Source organism: Xenopus tropicalis, chromosome 2, assembly GCF_000004195.4.
Source record: "Xenopus tropicalis strain Nigerian chromosome 2, UCB_Xtro_10.0, whole genome shotgun sequence".
In the NCBI taxonomy this organism is placed as follows: domain Eukaryota; kingdom Metazoa; phylum Chordata; class Amphibia; order Anura; family Pipidae; genus Xenopus; species Xenopus tropicalis.
Window position 1 is genome coordinate 82,017,001 of NC_030678.2, and position 27,470 is coordinate 82,044,470.

Here is a 27,470-nt window from a genome sequence, read left to right on the forward strand (position 1 = left end):
TTGGGATACTTTTATGAACAACCAATCTGAGCTTGCCAGGACATCAGTAATTACTATGCAGAGGCTTGTCTGTTTGGCACTGAAAAAGCTACAGTCTTCCGTGCTAATGCTAAGGCAGGACACAGAATGCATTAGCTGGACCTGATGTGACACAGATGTGTCATTTGAAAATATAGTATGGATATGAAATATTTTTAAATTAGTGTTGCCCAATTATCTGCCTTCCAGCTGAAGATACATCCCACTGGCAGCCGAAGTCTAGGTGTTACAGGCAGATGAAGTTTAACAGAAGATGAAAGGCCACAGGCAGATGATTTTTGGATATGCATATTTTTTCCTTCATAATAGTTTGCACTTGCCTTTCTCTATTGGAGTAGCCACCCAACACCTTTTGCTTCTACTAGTCCTGCCAGCAGCCAACACTCTCCCTTCCAGCCAAGCTCTACATTGTTCACCTATGTGAATGTAGACCTCAACAGATGGGTAAACTAAAAATGTAGACAACATTTCCCTTCCAGTTTCCTAAATGATGTAATTGTTAACAAAAGTACACAATAACTGACTTTAAACTGATTTTTACTTTTTTTTTATTAATGACAAGGTGTTTTCATTTTTTTTTCTTTGTGTTTTTTTTTACAACAACAGAGGTGTCTGTGAAATGACTAATCCTCCAGAATGCTTTAGCACCCCCCGCCTGGTGTAGGGTGGGGTAAATATCCCAAATATTAATAACAATATCCCAAATTCACTCTGATTATAAATAACTTGCACTGAACATCTTTTAAACACCCCCATATAATTACACATAAATAAATATGTACAAAAGTCTCTCTAGTGTTCATTTGGCCGGTGAATCAGTAACCCAAAGGCATTTCCCAATGCTAGTTCCTTGGTGTCAAGCTTTTGAGAAAAAGTATTTTTTGTACTGTAAACAGTTGGACCCAGACTGAAGCAAGTGACATGTTCTTTTCCTCCTTAGGCCCAAAAGGTTAATTAGCAAAAAGTTCATACTCACTGGGAATAAGGATGTCTTCTAGGTTTAAATAATAACAAGAGATTTAAAAAAAACTGCCAGAATGATTGTGATGTGCTTAATTAATAGTCTGAATCAGGGCAATACTATTTCATAATAATATTTCATAATAAAAGGGTCAAACGAGGAGCACAGTAAATCCTAATCAGTATGGGTCATGTAGAAGGTAAGGGTCCTACAGATTGGGTGTCTTGAAGGTGGGCCAAATAAAAGGACCTTGGGTATAATCTATAAAACACCTCTAAACACATTTACAAACACAGAAAATTATCTATGTAAGGATTTATTTTTTAACTGTGCAACATACTTGGATGCCAAAAACAGGATCCTCAGGCCACATGGGGGCTTCCCAAAAAATTCAGCTGCCAGCCAGTATCTTGGGCCCTCTTTCATTTTATAGGCCCTGGCTCAGCAAAAGTAAAATATGGCTCACATTATTTATTAAATTTTCTATGTATTGTGAAGTCAAAGTAAAATGGCAGTAAATGGCAGTGCAAAGTTTTGACTTGCATGTGTACTCGGGATCAAAGTTGTGTTTCCACAAACCCACATAGCACCAGTGCTGGTTTTAGATAGGACTGATGGGAATCTCAATGCTGAATCCTGTTTTTTTAAATTGTTGTAACTGTCCATTATTATTCTCTTTAGATAAAACTGGAGTTTGCCCCCTTTTTATTCTGCAGAGGGACCTCTACACCAGCCCAGCATGATGCAATTCAATTTCTGTCCTTCCACCTTATGGACTAATTTTATTACATAAAACTGTCAATTCAGTTAGTAAAGTGGACATGTATTCAGTTCATCTCCTGGAATATCCAAAGAAGAAAGTCTTTTCTCTTACAGAAATCACCTTCCCTTTTCCAGCCACCTTCCATCTTGGCTCCTCGCACCTAGTGGCTATTTCCGATGCTTAATGTCCTTTTCCGATGATTTGGATTCTGCTGCTGAGTGTCCATTTCCTGTGCTACTCATGAAGATCTTGTCCATTCCTTTAAGTGATTCCAGTAGATAGTTCTGGAAAGCTGTGAGGGCAGCACATATGGCTGGCCCACCAAAGCCATGTGTGATTAGGCTGAAGTGTGTCAGGCAGCTCTGAACACCCGGCTCCAGTATGAGGGATGGACGACTGTTCCCAAGAGGGGAGCGATCCTGGGCTAACAAGTCAGCAAACTCCTTGCAGATCTGCCTGATAAGAGAGAAGAGTTATATATTAAAGGATAGTGCTGGTGGTATATCTGCAAATCCACTCAACCTGCGTAAACAACAATATTCAATAGAAATGTATGGTGCTAACATATTCTCAAAATTAGGACATTTTTCATAAATGGACTTTTAAAAGTCAACTAGAAAGCACAGACAATAATGGTACAGTCCTTGCACAACCTAAAGCATCCACACAGCCAGTAGGGACCTAATCCACAGACTATAAAGATCCACTAGTTCCTCTGTGTGTCCTTAGTTTTGCATGCCACGGACTATGGAATCTGGAAATCAGATCAAGTCCAGCTTTTTCGTGTTGTTGGGAGGGGTTTAGAGCACTCAGGCATCAAAATTTTTTTAGATAAGACTAAGTACTCAAGTGTCTAATCTCCAAAATAAATCAGTTCCTTCCTATTGCCGTCTGCATATCCTACCAAGCAGATAGTTCAAACGCTGAGATCACTACATTCTGCACATGGAGGCCTGTAATCCATTTTTCTTTAATACTTAACCTTTTCCTCAAAAGATTTGGAATTCAAGTAAAGCATCTTATTTCATAGGAAGCTTACAGACATTTGCTGGTATGCTCATATTTGTGCATACTCTTGGCAGGACCTTGAATTTATGGAGATTAAATGCGTAGTTGCCAATGTTGTCCAGAGAAATTTTGAGTATTTGTCAGTTTTAGAAATTTGAAGACAAATTAAAAATAACAAAAACAGGTAATGTCCCTGGAAACTAGGGGTCATTGATAACTCTAGCAATGATAAGTAGAGATGTAGCGAACTGTTCGCCGGCGAAATAATTCACGCGAACATCGGGTGTTCGCGAACGCGCAAGTTCCCGAACTTTCTGCGTATGTTCGCAATTTGGGTAAATGGTAACTGGGTTCCAAGAACTTAGTATTTTCTATTCACTGGGCCTTTTTTAAATGTATTGGTTTGTAATTCAGGAAGGATCCATAAATTTGCATGAAATATTGACTCTTTCAACTTTTGTCACTGGGCTACAATGTTGTGTAGTTATAAATAATTTTGCTAAGTAACAAAGTGAATATGTTACACATTTGGTACATACTCTTTTGCAGAAATGTATCGTTTGATTCCAGTGAGGGCACAATCTGTATTGTTTGTATGCTATCCCCATGTCTGTGTGGGTTTTCTCCCCGTATTCTAATTCCTCCAGAACTCCAAAAACCTACAGACAATTTCTCTCGATCCTGAAAAAACTGGCTATTATGTGCGGGGGGTGATAGTGATCTAGACTGTAAGAGGAAAAGCAATAGAAAAATATATATCTCTGCACAGACTCGCTCCTTCCTATATGCCTTCACCGTATTCAGGGAAAGAACTAGAAATGGATGCTGGCCATATTCACGCAGTGCTCCGCTGCTATAACATCATAAAAAATGGGGAAAAGCTGCACTGCAGTACTCAAAGTAGCTATTTATGTTAATATTTTTAATGGAATAAAGGAGTTTTTTTAGAGAAGGAGTGCGGCTTTTCCCCTTTTTTTAGTCTGTAAGCTCTACTGGGACAGGTACAGGTATTTAGGGTAGGGTTCACTGTGACAGGATTCCACATCTAATAAATGCCAGCTGCAGGGTTGCACTGGCTGCATGTAAATTAAATTGCAATCAGTTCAGCCCTTCTAACTGGATTTTCTATATGTCCCTGAATTTTCAAGTGATCTGCTTACCCTAGCCTAGGGGGACTCCTGCCATAAGTCGTCTTAGGTTACAGGGGTGGCAAAAAGCCTCTCCTGGTAAGTTAAAAGGGTGAATTTCAGTTTTTAAGCAGAATTTCATCTCTTCTATTGTACAGAGTGGAATTGCCTCCCCCCCCATACACTCACTCTGATGCTTAAAAGGTAAGTGAAGTGGAGGTGAGGAGGGGCAGTAACAGGTAAACCATATCAGCAGAATTACACTGCTGGTGCAAATGATGTATATTCCCTGGAAAATGGTGCGGAATACGTAAGCACTATATTAATAAAGGGCAGTAATAATAACAACCTGTTCAATGTAAATACATCCAGTATTACTGGGGGGTCTGACATTTTCATGTCTCGACAAAGAGAGCCTAACTGTACTTGTAAAACAGAATTCTGGGTAGTATTTGAGGTAACCAAAACTCCCATTTTATAAATTGTGGTCATTTTCAGTTAAAAATACCCTGTTTTTTGGTACACTCACTTGGTTGCAAGCAACATGTTTTTTCTTGCATGGAGCTCTGTGGGATCAGAATGCTGCCGGCAGAGGTATTCAGCAGCAGCTTTAGCTGGGAACTCGGTTTCACAGACGTAGCCGAAATCCCGTGCAAGATGTACAGCCTCACCTGACGAAAAGATGGAAAATCAGCACCATCAACATTTGCCACAGGTTTTATAACTTGCCCCAAAGCACTGATGATAAATGCTGCATGTCACTGCCCTTCACAAACATGGCAGCGACATAAATCTTCACTTGTCATCCATAACCATCCCTGTGGGGTTTAAGTGACTCATTAAGACTTGCTTAAAAGTATTCTGTTCCACCTCAGGCTAATTTACAGTATATCGATTTGCAGCTGAAGTCAGAGTTGGCCTATAGCAACCCAATTCAAGGCAATGCGTTTCCCTGTGCTGTGGTGACTTTATCACACTGGAACAATGTGGGCCCAGGTGCAAGAATTGTTTAGGGATTTCATTCAACTGTATATTACTGTGGAAAACCTTCCAAGAATTCTCTTTTGGCTGCTATCATTTGCTGCTTACTTTCAAGGGTTTCATTTCCTTAACACTGACTAAAATAAGAAAAATAATATATTTTTAGTATATGACATGCAATGTTATTATATGTGCTGCTATATATTTTAGGTTTCTTTACCTGGCTTTATTGCCTAATAGGGTGAAAATATGGTCCATTGCCCGTAGCAACCATTTAGACATTTAATTAAATCTACTCTATATATAGTATCCTAATCAAGCCATATCTATATATCTATATCTCTCTCTCTCTCTATATATATATAAATATATATAATTGACTGCTAAGGGTAATTTATGTTCAGCAGTTTTCATTTGCACTCTAGTACTTTAATATTAACCAGAGAGGTAACAGAGCAAAACACTCTCCATCCAGCTGCTGAAGAATAGCACAAATATAAAGTTCCGTTGCAATATTAATGCTTTTTAACTAATTCTTTTTAACTAATTTTTACCTTATGTGAAGAGCAAACAGGTCTCACTTAGTTCCTAAAGCTAAAAGTTTCAAAAAGTTCCAGAACTTGCCATTCATACCTTGCTATTTAAGAGAACTGGGGAAACATTTGCCTATGGCAGCCACAGGCAGAGACAGGAAAGTACCCATACTCAAGCAACCCTGATGTGCCATAGCACTAACAAAATAAAGAGAATACCTCACACATTGTTATGTTTACTTTAGTTTCTGGCTCAAGGTGGTCATCCTGATTGCCCCGGACAGCTCTGACACTATCCTTCCTTTGGGTAAGCCAATAGGGTAGTGCAATAATGCAATAACATACACATGGACTGATTTACTTAGATGCTATATTTAATCAGTGCAGTTAACTATATTAATTCATAGGATGTTTGCTCTCATTTTCTCATTTATGGTAGATTCTTCAAAACGTATTTCTGTTTGGATGTTAATGCCAATTGTACTAAAGCAATTCATAAATGAGTTTATGAATGAGCCTTACAGTGCTTGCTCCTGGTCTAGTAACTCGCAGCAACTACTCTGTTTGTTTTCAAACATCATGCCAGTAAATGCTACCTGTTAATAGTTTGCTATTGGCTACAAGAACTGAAGCAAATTGACACCTATTATATTGCACCCAAAGTGCAATTCCATCAAATTTGGGGCCAGTCAGTTTAACTAGGTTACAGAACAGATAAATGATGAGGTTTGTGGAATCTAAGCACCGAGAAGTGCTCCTTATTTATATTATAACATGGATTAAATGAATATAAGTATGGCACAGACAGTGTTTGTTGTTTTTTTTCTTTACAACCTGAGCTCTGTGGCAACTGGAGAACAACCATTATTTGTATTATTATGCATGTGTATTATTCAGTTTTATCTCTATTTCCTTTTTCACAAAGCAGCAGCAACCCTTGATTAAAACCAGTTCTGCACATTAGCCTAAGGCAACTGTATTTGCATAAATGTCGACTAAGAGAGAACACATTTTCTTTTAATACCACAAACTGCCGGTAATAGGAAAACTTGGTAAAGAAAAAAATAATGCCTCTATAGTACTGCTTGCATTTCTTACCATGGATGGGTAGCACAAAGGGTGACTGATATGGGAAATAAGGAATGGTAGACCTACTTTTTCTCTATTTTTTTCCCCTTGAGGATTCTGCAGCAATGGCAAGTGGGGCTCAGTGTAATATATGAGAAAAATACCTATTTTACATGTAAATACATATGGAACCTAAATATTTGGAAGAGTGCAAGATTTGGGGGGGAAAACTTGTTTAATATCCTAGATATTCCTAGAGCTGTGTGACACACCAATATTTTCTTTTATCTGTATCCTTGTTTTAGCTAAGCGGGAGGTAACTCCAGTCAAAAATAGAAATGATATAGCCTGTTATACATTAGGCAACCTAAATTTGTCCCTCCACTATCCCAGAATTTTGGCAAATAATTTGGCAAAACTTGTCTAGAACTACTATGAAAAAGAATCTGATTCTTCACTGCTTACTGTTAGACGTACAAGAATGTCTTATAGCTACAACAGACCTCAAAACACCCACAACCCAATGTACAGTAAAGATATTCTATTAAGGGGTGCGGCTGTACTGGCAGAATCAAGGTGGGGGATTCTGCCAATGGCTGCAAAAGACAGCCTACAGCATTGATAGCAGTTGCCAGAATAACTCACCTTCCACGAGTGACGTCAATAGAGTCACGTTTGCTGCTTTGCGCCTCCCTGCTGGTAAATTCAGTCCAATCTTTTCCAACCGTTCTCGGAGGCAGCGTCCACCATTCTTTGACTTTGCCCTTTAAGGAAGGAGACACAAATACCAAGAAATTTAATATTAAAGCTGTTACTTGGAAATGTCTTTATGTTATTAAAAGTATAAACAAGGTAAGCTTTACTAATTAAATTAAAGAGATATGCTGCCATGAGCAACTTTATGAAAGGAATACATCTTCTGGTCAAGGAATCCGTCTTAGATCCTACGCAACATCCCTAAATGGTATTGGCTTATATTATAGAGAACAGCATACATAGGCAGTTTTATCTATTTAGGAGTCATCATTGCCATTAAAATATATTACTTTTGTTAGATTTGAAGAAATAAGTTTTTAATGCTGACCTCCTGAGAACGCCTCCAAGAAGAGATGCATTGAGGCACTCTGGGGGTGAAAGACGCCTTTGAACCTCTCCCACTGTCACTTTGTACTTTGAAGTGGAACTCAAGAGGGACAAACGTCCAGGGACTGAGCAGAAAACTTCATTTGGATTAGTCACCCCGCCGATAAGACTTTCTTTATGCATGGATAGGGCGGACATCATGCTGCCGTTGTTCTTTGATGGAATGGGAACTAGTGTGGACAAAGAAGATGGACAGAATATGAGTATAAAATAAAGAAAAGATGGGAGAGGGTGAAAAGATAAAATGATCATCCATTTAGCATACATGCAGTCAGGTTAAAACTCAAAATGCTCAAGACTAACAGGTTATGATACCTATTTTAGTGAAGAGCAGAGAAGGAATCTGCCCTGAGACCCCAGGGCCAAAGGAACCCCATGAGACAAAATATCTTGTACAAATAATGTTAACAGTTGTTAAATACCTTTGTATGTGCATGCAGCATGTCCAACCAGTGTTGGCTGAACCACACTGAAATGTGAACCCTATCAGTCTGCACAGGGCCACCAAGTCATGCAGTAGTTGGCAGAGAGGCAAACAATTCTATCAATCCACTATGCAAAAGATACTATTATTTGGCACCTCACAAAACTATCATTGGAGACTTGGGAGGCAGTATTTATTCACCAAAAACCTAGGGGCTGATTTACTTACCCACGAACGGGTCGAATGGAGTCCGATTGCGTTTTTTTCGTAATGATCGGTATTTTGCGATTTTTTCGTATGTTTTGCGATTTTTTCGGATTCTTTACGAATTTTTCGTTACCAATACGATTTTTGCGTAAAAACGCGAGTTTTCCTATCCATTACGAAAGTTGCGTAAAAAGTTGCGCATTTTTCGTAGCGTTAAAACTTACCAGCGAAAATGCGCAACTTTTCGCGTAAGTTTTAACGCTACGAAAAATGCGCAAACTTTTTACGCAACTTTCGTAATGGATACGAAAAACTCGCGTTTTTACGCAAAAATCGTATTGGTAACGAAAAATTCGTACAGAATCCGAAAAAATCGCAAAACATACGAAAAGTCATAAAAATGGCTTGGCCTTGCACCGTACATGAAGCTTTTATTTTGTACTGAATGTGCTCACACCCCCCTCTATAGAGAACTATGGCACCCCATTCTCATCTTTAAAAATGCAAAAATACCCTATGTGTGTGCTATGTATAATAAGCTATGTCTTTACACTGTTACACTGTCAATATATCACATTTTTTTCTATTTAATCAGAGAGTAATCATTTAATCAAGGACTCCTGTGTGATGACAGCAGTTCTGTTTGAATTCTCATTAATGCACAGTTTAGCAATGATATAGTTAAGTCCTTCTATTTATTCAAGAACATATTGCACCCAGTTACTCACAAGTTAGTATCAATTTGCACACAGGGATTTCGGGTAGTTTCCAAGCAGGACTTTAATTACTGACTAAATTCTATTGAAGCAAATAGGGGTCCCTTTGGAAGGAAAAGGTGAACAATTATTGAAGCAGAACTTCTGTTTATAAGCAACAGAGGCATGAAGCTCAATTCTGTTTCCTGCTTCCACATCCCCCTTTCCCTGCCACAAAGGATGATTACTCAGTGCCTATGCATTATATTTTGGTTCTCTTGATATATATCATGTCTAAAATATGGTTACCAAATCTATATATATATATATATTTTGTGCACACTTTAAAAAACTGGTGTGAGCAGTACATATTTATGTGTTTTCACACAAATTTCTTTATGTGCACTATCAGGCCTGGATTTGTGGCGAGGCCACAAAGGCCGCCCAGCCTCACCTAAATTTGCTTGCATACGGAGCACTGGGAACAGGACGCACTTTGCATGCGCAATCTGGAGGGGGGGGGGGAATGAGGGCAGCCTCTGGGCGCCTTCATAACAAATCCGGTGCTGTGCACTACATTTTATTGTGTGTGCTTCTCTCATTTGTGTGCACACACATAAAAAAAAAATATTGGTATAGGTACATTTCAACATTTTAGTCTTCATTCCTAATAAATATAAATGTTGATCTCTTGCTGCACATGTAGAATTGTTAAGCAGTCTTGCCTGACTTGCAAACAAGGTACAATCTTGCTTCATGGAATGGATAATGCTGAGCTGACAGGCGAATGAAGATGATGCAAGAACAGTATGTCAATGGATAAGCCAAAAGCTTAATTATCCTGTCAATTATAGGGTCTGCAGGTTAATCACTGTGGGCATGTAACCATCAGGTAACAAGAAAAAAACAAGTCCCTGAAAGGCACTAGGATTCCTGGAACTGTTTTCATTGATAAAAACTGTATGTTACAGCACATTGATGAAAACTAGCATATATATATATATATATATATATATATATTGTTCAGTTTACTAAACAAAAACAATGATGATGCCAAGAAATGTATACACATTTTTATCTCTTAATCAGCCTCTGGGAGGGCTACAATGGAATGAACTTGATAAGTTGATACTGCCAAAAATTTACAAAAGGAATTATCTTATTTTTTCTGTTTTCTTTGTATTCTTTTTAGTTACTATTGTAGCAGATTAGCTGCTACATATATGGAGGATTATTCATCCCATCTATAAAATTCATATAGAATATTGTAGCCCTTTTTATAAAATATAAGCACTGTTTATGAGGATATATTTTAATGGTAATAGATTTTTTTGTAACGTAAGGACTATACCAATCACAGAGTAGTTGCAGACCCTACTTATACAGGTCACAGAACTCTAGAACCTTATGACCCTGACACCTGCAAATGATATTGTACTTAAAGGAGCATGGCTCTGTCAGGAAATGGAACATTTGCAGTGGAATGTTATACTTGGCCAGTTGTGATGTCACAACAAGTTGACTGTATCTATCAGCAGTACAAAAAACAATAAGCAGAGAAAAGAAAAACAGGTTAAGAAAAGGTTAAAGTATGTATATCATTCATGTGCTTCCATTATCACATCATTATCATATATATAAACATATATTCTTAGAAAAGAAAAAAAAATGCTCTTGTTGATTAAATAGTAAGCATATACAAAATACAGTGTACACACAAACAGATGCAGGTAGTATTTTTACGTTTCCATTTTATTTTATTTAAAATAAGTGGAACATTATTTATGTGTATTGTGTATTTTTAGTGAAAGGGATCACGTCCTCACTATTTTAGATTGTAAGCTCTTCTAAACTGGGTTCTGTATTCCAGCAGTAAATGTTGGCACTTTATAAATATGCATTAATAGCATTAATAGACAGTGTAAAAGATTATATATGTTCCAGGTCTGTGGATTCTGGCAAATGCTAGAGGGGCTGTTGTACTAAATAATGGAACATTGTTTATGGGTATTGTGTATTTTTAGTGAAAGGGATCACTTCCTCACTATTTTAGATTGTAAGCTCTTCTAAACTGGGTTCTGTATTCCAGCAGTAAATGTTGGCACTTTATAAATATGCGTTAATAGCATTAATAGACAGTTTAAAAGATTATATATGTTCCAGGTCTGTGGATTCTGGCAAATGCTAGAGGGGCTGTTGTACTAAATATTGGGCTGTTTGGGCCTTTGTGTACTTTATATGCCAGGGCCTATTTTAAATTCCAGTCTGGGCCTGATATGTTTAAAGAACTGCTATAAAGTGCTGCTTTCTGTCAGGGTCATTAAGTGCAATGTAAACTCCTGTGCTCCTGCAATGTCTTGTGCAGTATATGACAGCCAGTATTAGAAATATTCTGCAGAGAAGTTTGCTCCTTCAGTAAGTCCACATTTAACATAGCCAAATTAGCAAGCATGTTTTGCAAATTATATTTCTTCTGTTATAGCACTGCCTTTTTCATTCTTTCTATGGTCAGGAATGTCATTCAATGAAAGTTTTATAACATGCATTAAAAAAAAATAATAATAAGAGCAAGATGTATCTTTTAAACAAGTCATAACCCGTGAGTCAGTAACATTTAACTGCATAGTTTGTATAATGAAACTGACTTCCCATATGGCTTTGAAGTATGGGATTAGATCCTGATTAGGCCCAAAAAGCATAAGAAAAACTCTAGAATTAAAAAAAAGCACATTCCCTTTTATGGTAAAAAAAATATTTTAAACAGTCCTGGTTTCTTTTAATTTTCTTGTGGAATATATTAAGGAATTAAATCGGGGGAATTACTCTTCTTAATATGATTCCCAGTTGCTTCTGTGAAAGTGTAGGGAATGTGCTGTCTGACAAACTGTATCTTATTTGTGTCTTTGGACTTGTGTAATTGTTTTGACAAAGACATCTTTGCCAAACACCTTATAGATAGAATACACATTATCTACTTTTATTAAACAAAAAAGGAACAAATACAATCTTAAAAACAGCAGCACCCCGAAATATAAGAGTTCTAGACTGTTTAATTTCCCTTGCGGCCTAAGTGCTTTCAAGCCTCATTGTCACACCAGGTGATTAGCAGTTATATTTATTTTCTAAGCAATCAGTTACATTAGACTTCCAATCAAAGATGCTGAATTAAATGTCTATGTAGTTCATTAATACTATTTTATATATTTTATATAATTAAATGTAGAGTTGCCTCATGTGACAAATACTTATATCAAGAGGGATCTGTCTTGTATGATGTTATGAGCTCATATAGTAACAATGCAAGAGATAAGCAGGGACAGGCTGTGTTCTGAGACGATGTGGAAGCAGGCCCGCAGATGTGTTATTTACTTAAATGAAGAATTACTTAACATACTATTTTACATTAAACTTGATACACGGCAGACATCATAATTAGTGCATACCTAATACACATAACTGAATTTAATTTTAAATTATTATTATCTGACAATCTGTTCTCATAGGCAATGAAACCGCTGTACAGTGTAGTATGCCCAGTATAAACATGGGATAGTGTGGCAGGATCTTAATAGGCAAATGCACAGCACCAGTAGAGACATCTAGCATGTTGTATTCCTAGACTGTGGAGAAGAAAGGGTGTTACACTTATTACATCAGGTGCTCTGAGTGCTGCTTTAATTGATACATCTTGGTCCCAGACGTGTATGTAATGTGAGAAATACCTATCCATCTCCATCGCTACATCTGTCAGGGGTGGGCCATAACTAACAAAAGCCATCAGGGGCCACAGTTGAATTCTATTATATTATCTGTTATGTATGCTTATGTAGACAGAAGAATCCTCACCTGGTGTGAGGATTATATAGCCACCTCTATATAGTAAGCTGCTATTAGCAGGATCTCTTAACTTGCCGTTTTGGTTTATCCCACATTAAACGATTACATTTATGTGTATGTTACTGCAATTAAAACATTATTTAAAGTTACTGAAAATGTATACTCAAGGTCTAAAAGTTGCTTAGAAAATAATTTTCTTTCATTATGCAAACAATATCAGATGATTATAAAAAATCATTATAAAAGATAATGGAAATTTAGCTACAGCTCCTGATTTACTGAGCCACTCATCAGAAGTACCCTAACACTTTGTTTTTGTTTTAAATGACAAAAGGGCTCAATTATGTCCATGAGTGTAGTGGGCAACTTGCGCTTTTCCCCACAGTAAATTGAGTGTAACACCAATTTCATTAAAGGAGAAGGAAAGGCTAGTAAAGAGTTAATCTCAAGCTGCAGGCATACCTTCAGTTGTCTCAATAGTGCCCTTAAGTCTCCCTATATTTCACCTGTTCATCAGGAAGCCAAACAGATAAAAAACATTGAGCTGGGCAGAGAAGATTCCCATAATGCAACGCTCCTGCACAGACACTACGACCAGATCCTTAGCTTGCACATGCGCACACAGCAGGAGCGTCTGGTTGCTGTGGTGACGCAGACGAGGGCAGCCGGCAGGAGGAGAAGCAAGAGGCGAGGCGGCAGGTGCGGGGAGCCGTGGGGTTTGTGACAGAAGGGGAAGCATGGCAGACACAAGTAGAGGGGTGGGGGTGTGGCGGCGGTGGTTTGTGAGCCAGCAGGTGCGGGGATGATCTGGCAACCCTACTCGCACACTGAACACTGGAAATGACACCAATGAACACTGAAACTGACGCACAGACACAGACAGAAAATATTTGGAAAAATTGCACCTAGTTTGCGAATATGCAATTGCAGTAGGGGCAGCACATTTGCTTTAAAAGAATCACCTGTTTGCATCCAGACACCAGAATTTTATGAAAAAGAAGGCTGCATTGGGGGAAAAACATGGCAATTGCAGTTGGAATTGCACTTTCCTCACTGTACGTGCAGATGTAAATGATCCTTGATTTGTTTTGATGTATTCTGAATTCTAACCTCTCACGTACAGAACACTGTGATAGTTTGTTCTGGTTTATTCAGCTGCATTTAGTATAGAATTACAGTAAATGTTGCCACTTTATAAATTAATTATAATCCTAATCCCTGCATTGCTAATGTTTGGGTTTGGGAGTTGAGAGACCAGAAAAAGAAGACCAATGTGCAGTGTCTGTGCAGGCAGGCCTAAGATGTAGCTGTCCACTAATTATAGCCTGGGTTATGTTTTCAATTGAATACTATTTGTATGCCAATGTGATCCAATCCCAAGATTCCCTAGAATTGTATATGGCAGCTCTGTGCTTTACTGTCACACTGTTTTAATGATATGAACACACTTGCCTGATTATACTACATGAATTCCTTCGGCAGTATCTGTGGCTTATTGAGCATTCTAATGTTATGCCGCATAACGCTCATTAACTTCCTACAGGTATGTGAAAATTTTGCAGGAAAGTATGGGCAGTCTATGATACATCTGTTGTAGCAAAATGAAAGCAAAGAGAGCAAAGAATACATTGTACCATAACTGTACTCATGTGCAATAAGCAAAACAGAAATCTATTAAAACCATTATTAGTCAGCACTTAGCTAATCTCCAAAAATCTGAACCAATAGATATACGAAAACAGTTTAACATGTTAACAAATCTCTAAATTGAATTTGTTTCTATTAATTGTGCACATCTTTAAATTCCATGTCTTGAAAACTCTAAGAACAGACTGCAGTTAATTATGGTGCACTGGTATATAATACATTACAGACACTGCAAACTACTTGGGCAAAAAAAAAAGTCTCAGTCACCTGACACCAGGAAGCAGAACATTAACGGTAGGGGCAAGAGGGGTGTATACTGTTCCATAGAATACTGGGTGCAAGCATCAATGGGAGCAACCCTCATTCTTATTCATCCCATGTGTTCTGGAAGGGAAGCCCTACAGTTACTCATGACCCTGTCTAATGCAAAAGTCTACTCAGCATAAGGTAAATGGGGGTGTAATTCTGCGCTGTGACCCAAGGGACACTTGCTACAACGCCATGAAGATTGCATGAGAGGCATATTAAAAATGAAACATCTACAACTACTGATGACTTTTTATTATCCGTAATGTCTCACCTATTTTCAATTAATGAATTACAGAAGGTAGAAATACAGCGACATTATACTTATCTTAGGCAGCAGTAGCTGTAGTTTTTAAAAAGAATATATTTGCTGCATTTTACCTGGGAATATAAAAATGCTGTGTATTGCTTGCAAAAGTAGTTGGCATAATGCTCAGGGCCTCTATGCCCATTGTTTTCATAGGTAGCATTTAAAAAAAACTGCATACAATGCTATTAGGTTCTCTTCTGACCCACCACAGAATGTCGCCCTGTCCTGCTACAGTGCGATGTATTATGTAAATATAACAACATTAGCACAACATGCTGGGGAAAAAAATTACATACCAGGAAAAACCACAATGCATAGCCCCAAACACAGTTAGAGAGCTCTGCCGTCTTGATAACCCCCCTACTGTGGCTAAAATACTAAAAAAAAATTGTAGTATGTGGAAATGCCAATATCATAATTATAATCTTGTGCTCAGGTATCTATACACATACAAAAAAAGGCACACACCTAGCTAAAGATGCAGTACAGGCTTTATCTTTATTACTACATCCTGATGTCTGCCCCAATGTGGAAAAAAAAATACAAAAAGCCCTTTTCTGCTTCTGATAATTGCTTCCAGATCCATAAACCAATTAAACACTTTATAAAGGAAGCTTAAAGTCTCCCAAACATATATACACATGCAGCGCTCACACAATGCTCTCTAGCTGGTTCCATTTACACACACCATTTAAGAGGATTTTTGCCCTGTTACACTAACATACCCTTTTGCAATCCCCAGTTTGATATATATTTAGGAAGCCATCTCCCTTTGATCGCAGGGGAATGTTTCTCCGCAGATAGGATCTAGGAATCTTGCCCCAGACACTGCTAAGACTGCAGACAGAGAATGGCTTATCATTGGGAAAAAAATATTCCCAGATTTATGAGTAGTCATAATTGAAACAGATTGTATAAATCATCTGAAATACTTGAGACTATTATTTAGGTTTTATTTTGTTTTATCTTGCTTTATATCCATATTTTGTTTCCATAAATTCTATTTTTAACACAAAACTGTTAAAACAGCTACTTTGAGTACATAAAACATACAAAAAATACATACAAAAAATTGAAGGTAGGAGGTATTTCTGTACCATGTTAAGCCTGGCCAGATTTTTTTTAAACTGATGCAAATGTATTAAAGAACAACAAAATGTGTTGAAAAATTGACCAAAAATTCAAAATTTAGTGTCTGTGTACACATACATCAAAATATCCTTTTCTGGATAGACTTAATAATTAAATACTGTTCCCACAACCGGCAGAATAAAAGACGCAGAAAACATGGCTATTTATCAAGCAGATAATGAATAAATTGTAAATGAGGCAGTTTTGCTTTGATTTAAGCAGTCAGAAAAGGCCTTTTAGGGGTTATTTTGGCAAATGTTTTATACAACATAGCTCAGCCGCAGGTTAAGAAGCAAGAGCCACGTGGGCAATTTTAGTGATTTTTTTTTGCTGCAGCCTCTCTGAGAACTGAATTCCCTTCATCTGAACTACAATCACCTTCTGTAGCATCTTGTCACCATACCTCCCCCCCCCACCCGGAATAAACAAAACAGTAAAATACTGCAACAAACAAAAAACAGCTACACAAACCTTCATTTGCCTTTGCCTTATTTACACCAATATTGTAACTGACTTTTATATAGGGAGTAAACAGTCACATTTTTCATAGATTCCAAGACAGATAAGAGTTCTTAAAAAGGTACAAGAGAGTAAATAATTTCTTATAACACACAAGAGCCTTGAATATAATGTAAATGATATCCTTAATTAATGGTGCTTAGTGATATAATCAGTTATAATGGGTATTTAGTGATATTATTCATTATTCTTCTGTATAATATACATGCATCAGGGTCATGCGTATAATTATATACTTTGCAGGTTGTTCATGAAGTGTGTGTATTCTATGTAGAATGTGAACAGTCAGTTTCCTTGTCACATTTTTCATAGATTCCAAGACAGATAAGAGTTCTTAAAAAGGTACAAGAGAGTAAATAATTTCTTATAACACACAAGAGCCTTGAATATAATGTAAATGATATCCTTAATTAATGGTGCTTAGTGATATAATCAGTTATAATGGGTATTTAGTGATATTATTCATTATTCTTCTGTATAATATACATGCATCAGGGTCATGCGTATAATTATATACTTTGCAGGTTGTTCATGAAGTGTGTGTATTCTATGTAGAATGTGAACAGTCAGTTTCCTTGCACTGGTGTCACGTTCTCATTTTTTATCCCTGAAACCCACTAACACCACTCATCAACTTCCAGAAGTACTGATTTCTGGCAGCCAGTGGTGCCAGGAGCATAATTATAGAGAAAGCAGAGTCTGCATCTTCTATGGGCTCAGAAGGTACAGTGGGGCCCAGTGGGGCACTGACAGATTAGCAGGACCCTAAAATTATATTACTGTGGGGCTCAATTAATTTTAGTGACACCTCTAAGTGGCAGCCAGCAATGTAAGTACTAGAAGTAGGCCATACTGAAAGGCCATGAAAATACTAGAGGCAGACCATTTTGAGATGTTTTAGTGGAAGGCCAAGCTGTGGAAATGTTAGAGGTAGACCATACTGAGAAGCAGTGGAAGTAATACAGGTAAGCTATACTGAAAAAATGTGAACCTCAATGCATTTTTTAAAGACACAACTCATCTGTTTTTCATATGAAGTTCACATTTTTTCCATCAGAGTCTTAGACATCCTGACACTGACAGAAAATCTGCCCTCAGAACAAACTCTTTTCTAGAACTCCAAGGTTATTAAGATGTTCTTCTTTCATGTATGACATTCAGTAATGAAAAATGACAGTAGCAATAAAAGATAATGTTGGGAGATTTGAATGGTGCTTCCCACTCTGTTTTGTACAAAATGGGTTTGTGATCAGACCTGCCCATTATTATATCTTCTGTTAGTTTGTAAAAGTAGAATTGTTTTTATTTTAATATACAAAATTAATCAGTTAAATTCTGATAAACATGTCTAAATGGATTCAAAGCTTCTGTGAAGTAAAAACCAAGTACCAATTTATCATCACTGGCACTTCGTCAGGATACTACATTTTACTACATATTGGGCAGGAAGTGTTTGACGCAATTCAGATATATAGTTACTGGTGCATGTAAGCAAATGAAATAATCAGTTCCAAAGACATCTATGTTCCAAGGGCATTTTCTTTTTGGCACAAGTCTCCCCAGCTCTACCATTGCCCAGCTAATGGTTTAAACTTGGAAGTGAACATTTCATTTGGATCAAAATGCTTTAATATGGAAACTGATATTACAACTTGGCCTTTGTTATCAGTTCCACAAACCTTTGGCACTAGAAACACTAGATCGAAACAGAGATTTTTATTTGTTTGCAAACCACTTTATTGCTGTATTAAGAATTTAGACCTAACCTAATTTAATCTAGCTAATCAATAGTTAACATCCTTAAAAACCAGCCTGTCTTGACTGTTTTTTTGCCTCTTTCCCCCCCTTTATTTTAGCATCTTCTAATCACCCCTCTGGAAGTCCTTAGCTGTGACATTGTTAGCAGTTTATGAGGCAGTAAATGCAAGGGGAACAGAAGGGAGGATTTGGGGATATGAGGCCGGTCTCCAGTAATTAGTTTTAATAGGAAAAGCCGGGACTCTGTGAGAGGCCGGAGGTTTGATCGCGGGGCTGGGCAGGAAATTGAAGCAGACAGTACAGATTGGAAAAGTATTCCCTAAAATCCTGCCCCTGTAAGCACACAGCAGGGGGTGAGCCAGGTGTACATCAGCACTTCTATGTTATTTGTTTGTGAGTTTGTTCTTATCAGTCATATCATAGCTTGCGTCTGACTCACATATACTGGGTACCATATTTATGTATTATAATTTGTTTTCCTAGCCATGGTTATGTATGTATTTTTACAGATCTAATTCAAAAGCCTCACATTTGCCTCAATTAATGTAGAATGTTGATAAATAGCAAATATAAACTTGAAATTAAAAAAACTATATATATCAAGAATTTGAAATAAATCAAGAAACACTAATATGACAAAATATGGGACATATGTATGCTTCAAATATGGGAAAAAAATATTTTTTCTGCAGTAACCTAAATAATGTATTCCTCTATCTCTCTGGGGTGTTTTCCAGTTTAGCACCTTCTTGGTGGTCACCCCGCCATGTTGTCTTTGTAAATGCAGAACCCAGTGCAGCACAAAATGATTATTGTGAATAAAAATTAAAACAAAAAACAACAAAGTTGACAAGCTCTTGATCATAATCGGACCAGCTTTCTTTCAAATAAGAATGACAAATTTGCCTGCCAGGTGAAGTGTAATATATCAAGAGGAATGTTAAAATCACAACTTAGTAAATCTGCAACTTTAATCTTCTTTAGATTCCCCCCCAAGCAAAACTGAAGAAAAAAAATGTTAAATTTTATACATGTCAGAATACACGTAGCCAGGCAGATACAATATGAGGCTCTTTGAATGCATAACTCATTTCGCAAGCAAAACTTGATCCAATTTTTGTGAAAAAAGAGCCTTGTTCCTAGTTTATTGAATATGCCACAAAGTATGTCTCTTGCCTCATGTATAAACCACACCAAGAAAGACAGCAAGGCTGTTAAGGACAATCTCTGCTTCCAAACCTATAAAGTAACAATATCTGTCTGGACAGTTCACTTTTGTTTGAAGTGACCACACCCAGCACCTGAGAGCTGCCTTCTCTATCGCAGCATGCCTAGCAAGCTTCCCATTTTTGTGAACTACAAACCCCAGCATTCCCTAATAACCTGCAGCAGCCCAAGCATTTGCAAAAGGGCAGAGGAAAAGCAGCATTTCCCTAATAACATTACCTTAGCTGAGAGTTGACATATCACATTTTCACAGAAAGAAAGTAACACATTTAAATAAATCCACTTAAGTGAATTATGGGAACATTTCTGAAACACTAAATAAATGATTAGGAATAAAAAAAACAACAAACCTAGGAAAGTTATACAGGGCCGCAGGGATAAGCTGAGGACATAGTCAGCTGCATAATTAGCACCACCTATGGGCTGAGAGCAACGTATTTGCTACGTATACAGCTAAAAATAAAGCTGAAAACGAAGTATCACAGCCTAAACCTTGTAATAGTAGAGTCTAACATAATTATATAAATATTTAAATAAAATTGCAATTTTTTATGCAGTGAGATAATGCTGGCTTAAGAATCAAATGGTTAAATCCACCAGATGCATGGAGAAAGGAGCTTATAAGTTTTAAGTCAGGGATAAGAAACCTTCAAAGCTCTAAATCTCCCAGCATCCTCTTTTAGCTCAGCTGACTGAAGGATGCTGGGTATTATTCCTACCCAACAGCTGGAAAAGTGGAAGTTAAAGACCTCTGCCACAGACTATATGTAGAACAGATGGAATCAAGTTCAAAGTGTTAAGAAGAGGTTTAAGTAACATTTTAGTAAAGGCAACAATAACAACGTTAGCATGAATACAGCTGGGAAATATTCTAATTTGTAATATGTTGGGCATGGCTCCCTCTTCTATTCTTCTAGCACCACATGTATATGACCACTGTTAGATAATGCGTAGAAAGTCAATGATAAAAAAGAAAGAAATACACCATTGGATTGCTTCAGTATAACCCTATAGAAAATCTAAAACCTGTCCAAAGGTCCTTTCTAAATCAGTACTATTTTATGTACCTCTGTTATTATTGTCCCACAAACACTCATGCAAGTATATGTTTGGAGGGGAGATGAGTAAATCCTTAATAAAGAATTATATTTAAAAGAAAACATATTTAATTGGATTTGTCCTTTTATGCCTTGTGCATACAGTTTTTAGTTGTTTAAATGTATTAAGTAAGGCACTGAGTGCTCAAGGGCAATTAGAAGGGGCACTTTAGTATTACAGTAAGAACAATAAAGAAAACAAAAATAAAAGGTCTGTCATTTGTAGGGGATATCTATTTTTAAAAAGTTATTGCAGGTGAAATGGTTGGTTGTGGGCCCCCTTTCCTACCGGCCCGAAGGCAAATGCTCAGTTTGCTTATTTATTGATACGGCCCCAAATACAACATGCACTGAGCAAGAGGGAAGCATGCCCTGGGTATAAAAACGATAAATTATTAGATACAACTTAGTTCCCTTGAATAAATACATAAATAAAGACAAAAATCTATTGGTGGCATAAACAGGTAACATGATTATAATAATATTAACAGATGATAATAATATATTGGTTTCTGCTATGTGGCAGGCACTGCTGTAACACACCATAAATAAATTATTACTCTTAGACACTGATTTATCAAAGAGTGAAATTAGAGTTTACCACAGAAAAAATCACCAACTTTCTATTCATTCCTAAGGGATTTTTAGACATGTATTTATCAATGGGTGAAAGTTAGAGTTCACCATTTAATAAATACACTTCTAAAAAAGGAATCAATAGAAAGTGTGTGAATTGTTCTGTGATGAGCTCAAATTTCATACTTTGATAAATCTACCCCTTAGATACTGGTATTTATCATACATACAATCAAGTTATGGAAAACATAAACCATTTCCCTATAACTAACATTTTTAGAGGACAACATTTTAATTGCATCATTTCAACCCCTCCATATATTAATCCCAAAACATCTGTATTTTTTTCACAGTGATGCCTCTAGGGATCCTTTTCTTTTGCAAACATAATTCAGTCACTGTTGTACCTACAATGGCTTCTTCTATCGCTTACCTTTTTTAATCACCGACTGGTCCAATATACTGACACCTGATTCGTCCAAAGACTGAAATAAAGCAATAAAGAAACACAGAATCAGTGCACAGCTAGCATCGGGTGAGACATAATTTGCAAACTGCATTTTTACCCAACTGTTGACAAGCTATAATATATAGGTTTTGTTACTGTTCCTCTTTAAAATTGTTAGCATTCTAATTTTGGAAGTAATTAACCTCTATTATCTGCTGTTTTCCAGATTTAGGGTTTTATTATATTCTAGAACACCACACCTTAAGGCTACTAAACAAAATGAAAAATATGATTGTTTTGCCACTCACATCGATGAATGCAATTTAGTTATTACCAAGTACAAGGTATCTGTATTATTACAAAGAAAAAACCAATCAGTAAAAAGAAAATAATTGTTTCTGAATAAAGGGTTGATAACATACCTGTATAAATGAATATGAATTGTTATATATGTAGATAGATAGATAGATCCTGTCAACCCAGTAACATTTCCAGTTATTGTGATATTGCCTAAATGTACATATTAAGTGTCATGCCCTGGAGTAGCTAAAAATGTTCAGTATGTGTGTAAATACATATACAGGTATTGGACCCCTTATCCGGAAACCAGTTATCCAGACCCATACACTCCATTTTAATCAAATAATTCACATTTTTCAAATTGATTTTCATTTTCTCTGTAATAATAAAAGAGCACCTTTAACTTGATCCCAACTAAGATTGATAAATAATTATTCATTATTGGAGCCAAAACAATTGGGTTTAATTATTGTTTAAATATGTTTTTAAGCAGATTTAGGGTATGAGATCAAGAAAGACCCCTTATCTGGAAAATACCAAGTCCTGTGCATCCTGGATAATGGGTCCCATACCTGTATATATATATATATATATATATATATATATATATATATATATATATATATATATATATATATATATATATATATATATTAATTTAGCTGCCATCTATGGGTCCCTTTTGCTTGAGAAAGGGTAAAATCATGACAGTAATGCAAACTTGTGCTTTGTTACCCATAAGTTTTATACAGAATTAGTCCCTTCATCTCTGCAGGGACATGTAAGCAATAAGGACTGCCACAGAAACAAGACAAATTCTTCCATGATAAAATGTAGTAGAATAGTTCTTCAAAATTTAAAGAAGAGACAGTATATGGGGCCACCATAAAGCAGTCAGATAGTGGGTGAATAAACCAGTGGCAGGACAAAGCAGTTGCACAAGCTGATGTGACACTTAAGAGCAGGCAGTCAGACAACTGGCAGGTATTAGTAACTCTGAGGTCTCAGGTGGGACATGTATTTAGCGCTGATGCCGCTGCAAATAAAAGCTATCTATCGCACCCAAACACAGCAGCCTTCTATTCTGTCCCTCATCTTTGTCCAGATGTTAGATGATCTCTGACATCCATGGGAAAACCGATCCCTCGTTTAGTTTGATACAAACGACGCTAAAATGTGGATTTTCAAGTTAATATTATTGAGAGTACGACACCGTCCTTTATTATTCCTGATGGGAAGTTTTAACCAAATGTTTTTACAGATAACACCCTGATAAGACAGGTTTGCGATATCAGTCTACTCGCCGACTTGCCATACACGCACCGTATATCGTACGAAACGAGGTTTCGTACGATATTATCGGTGCGTGTATGGCCAGCTTTATTGGTTCACTGCAATCGCAGATCAAATCGCATAGAGCCATGAAGCAGGGTATTTAGATTTCTTTATTTAAATCAGACAGGACTGGGTAAAATATCATACCATTGTAAACTATTCAGATTTACTGCAGCCTAATTAAAGATATGTAAAAAGAAAATCGTAGTTGTGTGAATGAAAAGATATTAAATTAAATGAATCTACACTATTCAAATAACCCTACCCTTTTCATTGTGTCATATCCTGGACAAGTTCGATGTTCACTAAAAGACACATAATACTAGATAGTTATACAAAGCAGGACATAGATCGGATACGGCACAATTCCTGTTTACTTGGTAAATCTGTTTTTTCAAAAACCCTGAATATATTCGAATTAAATCGTTATTTTACCATGCATTTCTGTATGTCCATATTTTTGTTCACTCTTCCTACAATGTAGTTACATGAATGCCCTTTTATTGTCACTCATGCTATTATTTATTCTTCCTATTTTCGTTTATCCGTAATTATATAACAAGTAAAGAAATGGTCAAACCAATAGTCATAATCTGAATAAAATAACTTTGCGGTCACTTAATAGGTTTAGTCCGGTAATAACAGTCTGTTTTTCTATCTGTCTGTCATCTATCATCTATCTAGTATAATTTTTAATTATATGTATGGAGATCCAGATCTGTACTTTTTAACATATTGACTTGATAATTTTTTAAAGCATGTAGGCAGTGGACATTACATTATCAAAGATATCCACCATATCTATCTACTCTATCCGTTTTTAGTGACAGTGCCTTTCTCTAATTGTTGATTCTTACCTCCAGCTTCAATAAACGCAAATACTAAATCAGACAATGGACAATTAGTTTAACTGTTCTAATGAATGCAGAATATACAGTGTGGGTATTTCTATATGTCATGTATGCAAATGTCAACAGCAGTGACTATATGTGTATTCGTGTTATTTGTAAATACGGTGTATAAGGTGTTTTTTTCTTGTACCCCCCCCCCCCTGTGCAAAGTTGGTGTAGGACAGGACCAGTCCAGACATCTTGATCCTGTAGAACACACACCAGGTCAGTATATTTCCAAGAAAGTGTAATTAGCATTACCCAGGATAATGGGGATAATATGCAGTGAGATTCCCAGGGCGATCTGTAAACTGGAGATGCCATGTAGCAAGAACTTGTGAGCACAAAAATTATTCTGTAGGTTTGAAGGCTAGCTTACAAATCCAAATAATTTTATAGCGCATAAAACCGTTACATTGATATCATAGAAGTCCTATAAACATACATTGCTATATCTGTGGATGGAATTTCGTTTTGCTAAAATCTTGCTTGCCCATGAGAGTAGAAGTTCAGTGGTTTCTATGGGCTTTTCAGGATAATAAGCGTCGGCTTTTGGCCCTGAGTGCCAGTAACCAGTACCTTTTGTGCTCATAGTAATACCCGGGCAGCCCCAGGTATCTGACTGGTTTCCTCAAGTCAGATATGTCCTCTACTCACCCAAAATATTTATCCTCAAATAAAACAAATTTGATTTCAGAAAATGATTTGAGTTGTGTTTTTAAATTTGCGTCAGGTATAGAATTCCTTGTGCCTACCCGCCCTAATGCTTGCACTAAAGTGTACTGTGTAATGTTGGCCCAAAAAGCCGCAGTAAAGTGCAAGCCTTAGGGCACAGAAGGGCAGTGCCACATGAAACTAAACAAAGGGGAAGTCAACTCTCACCTGCATGTCTTCCAAGCTGTGATGAGAAAGGGCATGGATGGACAGGGAGCTGTCTGCCAGGCTGTGCCCCCCATCTGTCAAACCAGGGATAAGGCGGGACATCCCCCCGTAGTCTCTCCTTGGGTCCAAACTAAGCCCCCTGTGCGTTTGGGACAGGAGCCCTGTCTCTTCCTGCCGGCTCCGCGGGGTGTGCCAGGATGGCTGCTGGTGCTGGTGAATGGAGTTGATGCTGCTGTAGGGGTCCCCAAGGTGTGGGTATCCGGACTCCTGACTCTGGGAGTAAGATAAAGGAGGTTGGGGGTACGGGGGAGGGAAGTAGGGGGGCTGAAAGTCCGAAGCTGGCGTGTGGCATAGTGGAGGGGCCGAGCTGTAGGGCCCCTGGTTGAGCGATGAGAGCTGGGAAAGTCGGCCGCCACTGGCTGCTCCATTCAGCGCTTCAGAGCGATCCTAGGGAAAAGACACCAACATAGCTATGTTCAGAGGCACTGGGTCGAGGAGCTGACATTCTAGTCCCACGGATCCCCAGCTAGCTAGTATCCCAGCCCCAGTGCTGTAAAGGTGAGAAGCTTCCAGTGTCAAAATTCTATGTTCCAGCCCGTCCCTCCAGCCATATATATCCAAAGGGCGCTCACACTTCTTCCAGGATTCTTATGCCCCCCTCCCTACAAACACACATACTCTGTCTCTCCGGTCTCAGGTTATTCTCCAAAGGAATACTAAAACCCCACAATTAGGAAGAGTGAAAGCTGCCATGTGCCTAGAGGTGCCCCCTCCCTAATGAAAAGGTGTAGGGTTTCCAACCCTTTGCCCCGGAACGCTGCCATCCACCCCAGCACTTACCATGGCAGAGTACGCGTGTACCAACATGTGTGCAACGTCCAGAGAAGGATCCAAGAGAAAAGCAATGTGGCAACTCCCAGGCAGGGAGCAATAAATGGGGACAAATCCTGCAGGTTTAGAGGGAGAAGATCAGATCCATGGAATAGAGAGCAGCATCCACTGTGAGTACAAAGTGCAGTCCCAGACGGCTCCTTATGGTCCCTGTGCCTCAGCCTCCCTCTCTCTGAGCGACTGGCATCTCCATGCACTCCAGATATAGGCACGGGAGCGCGCCTGGGGGGGGGAGTTCGGGAGCGCGTCTTAAAGAGGCAGAAACTCTCAGTCTTCGCTAAGTTGGTCGAGACAATCGCTGCGGGAGGAAATGTATTCATATTTACCCCCCTAAATCCATCACTACTGGGAGTATATTCATCCCGCAGTACAAACAAGAGACCAGCCGCAGTGAACTAGTTTATCAAGGATCCAGAATGGCATTAGTAAATGCACATTATTCACTATTTTACAACTACATTTTTATACTTTGATATCCCGCAGCCGATAAATAGTAATGTGTATCTGACTATTTTATTACACAGCCTGGGTGACCCTGGATTCTGTTTTGACAAGCAAACACAGCCAATTTAGCAGGGCTGAACAGCGGAGATAACTGTACTTCGCTACAGAATATGTAGGCGAGGATGTTCTATATAGTGTATAGAGGGGATGGCTGAGAAGGCAATAACTTACACGGTTGGCACTAACGATGCGGCAGCCTCCTGTACTTCTGCGTCTCAGCTGGCTCTGCCTCAGAACTCCTCAAGCCCGGGCATCAGATTTGACTTTTAACTATACATGCTAGCACTTTCTCTACATTTTGTTATTTATATAGATTAATTATCTACATATGTCTGTCTCTCTCTATATATATTTTGTGTACCTATTATTTGCCTATAAATTCATCACTATCTGTCTTTTAAATTATTTTTCTATCTGTATGTTTGTCTATTAATCCATCTCTTTAAAATCTTCCACTATCTATTCGTCCACATAATTTTTTTAGTTTTGTATTTATCTGCCCATTCTTCATTTTTTTTTATAACTAGGTATTTTTGATAATGCATCTGTATTTAAACCAGTATTTTTATACTATAATCTCTCTGTGTTTCTCTATCTCCTACCTGTCTTTCTGTCCGTCTATCTGCCTGTCATTGTATGCATTCATACAACAGTGTACATGACCCCCAGCAATAATGAGCACCCCTGGCAGTATTTGCAGAAACACAAAGGTTACATGCAGAGGGCTGGGAGCTCTGGGTTCCACTTACTGTAAGTGCTGTCCAGTAGAAATGGCTGGTCCAGCAGAATTCACCCCCCCCCCCCACCTCCCTTCTTTCCTCCACCCTTCAGTCCTCAGCCCTTTGAAGTCTCTACTTGTGAAT

General features: G+C 37.8%; 1 protein-coding gene across 1 annotated transcript; it reads right to left on the minus strand.

The window, feature by feature from the left end:
* Positions 1-559: 559 nt before the first annotated feature.
* tfap2e (transcription factor AP-2 epsilon) lies at positions 560-26,264 on the minus strand. Its single transcript, NM_001129928.1, is given in 7 exon segments — positions 560-2,219; positions 4,428-4,569; positions 7,126-7,244; positions 7,565-7,793; positions 21,791-21,842; positions 25,213-25,659; positions 26,053-26,264. Coding segments are annotated over 7 exon segments (1,305 nt in total). The 5' UTR covers positions 26,080-26,264; the 3' UTR covers positions 560-1,930.
* Positions 26,265-27,470: the final 1,206 nt, after the last annotated feature.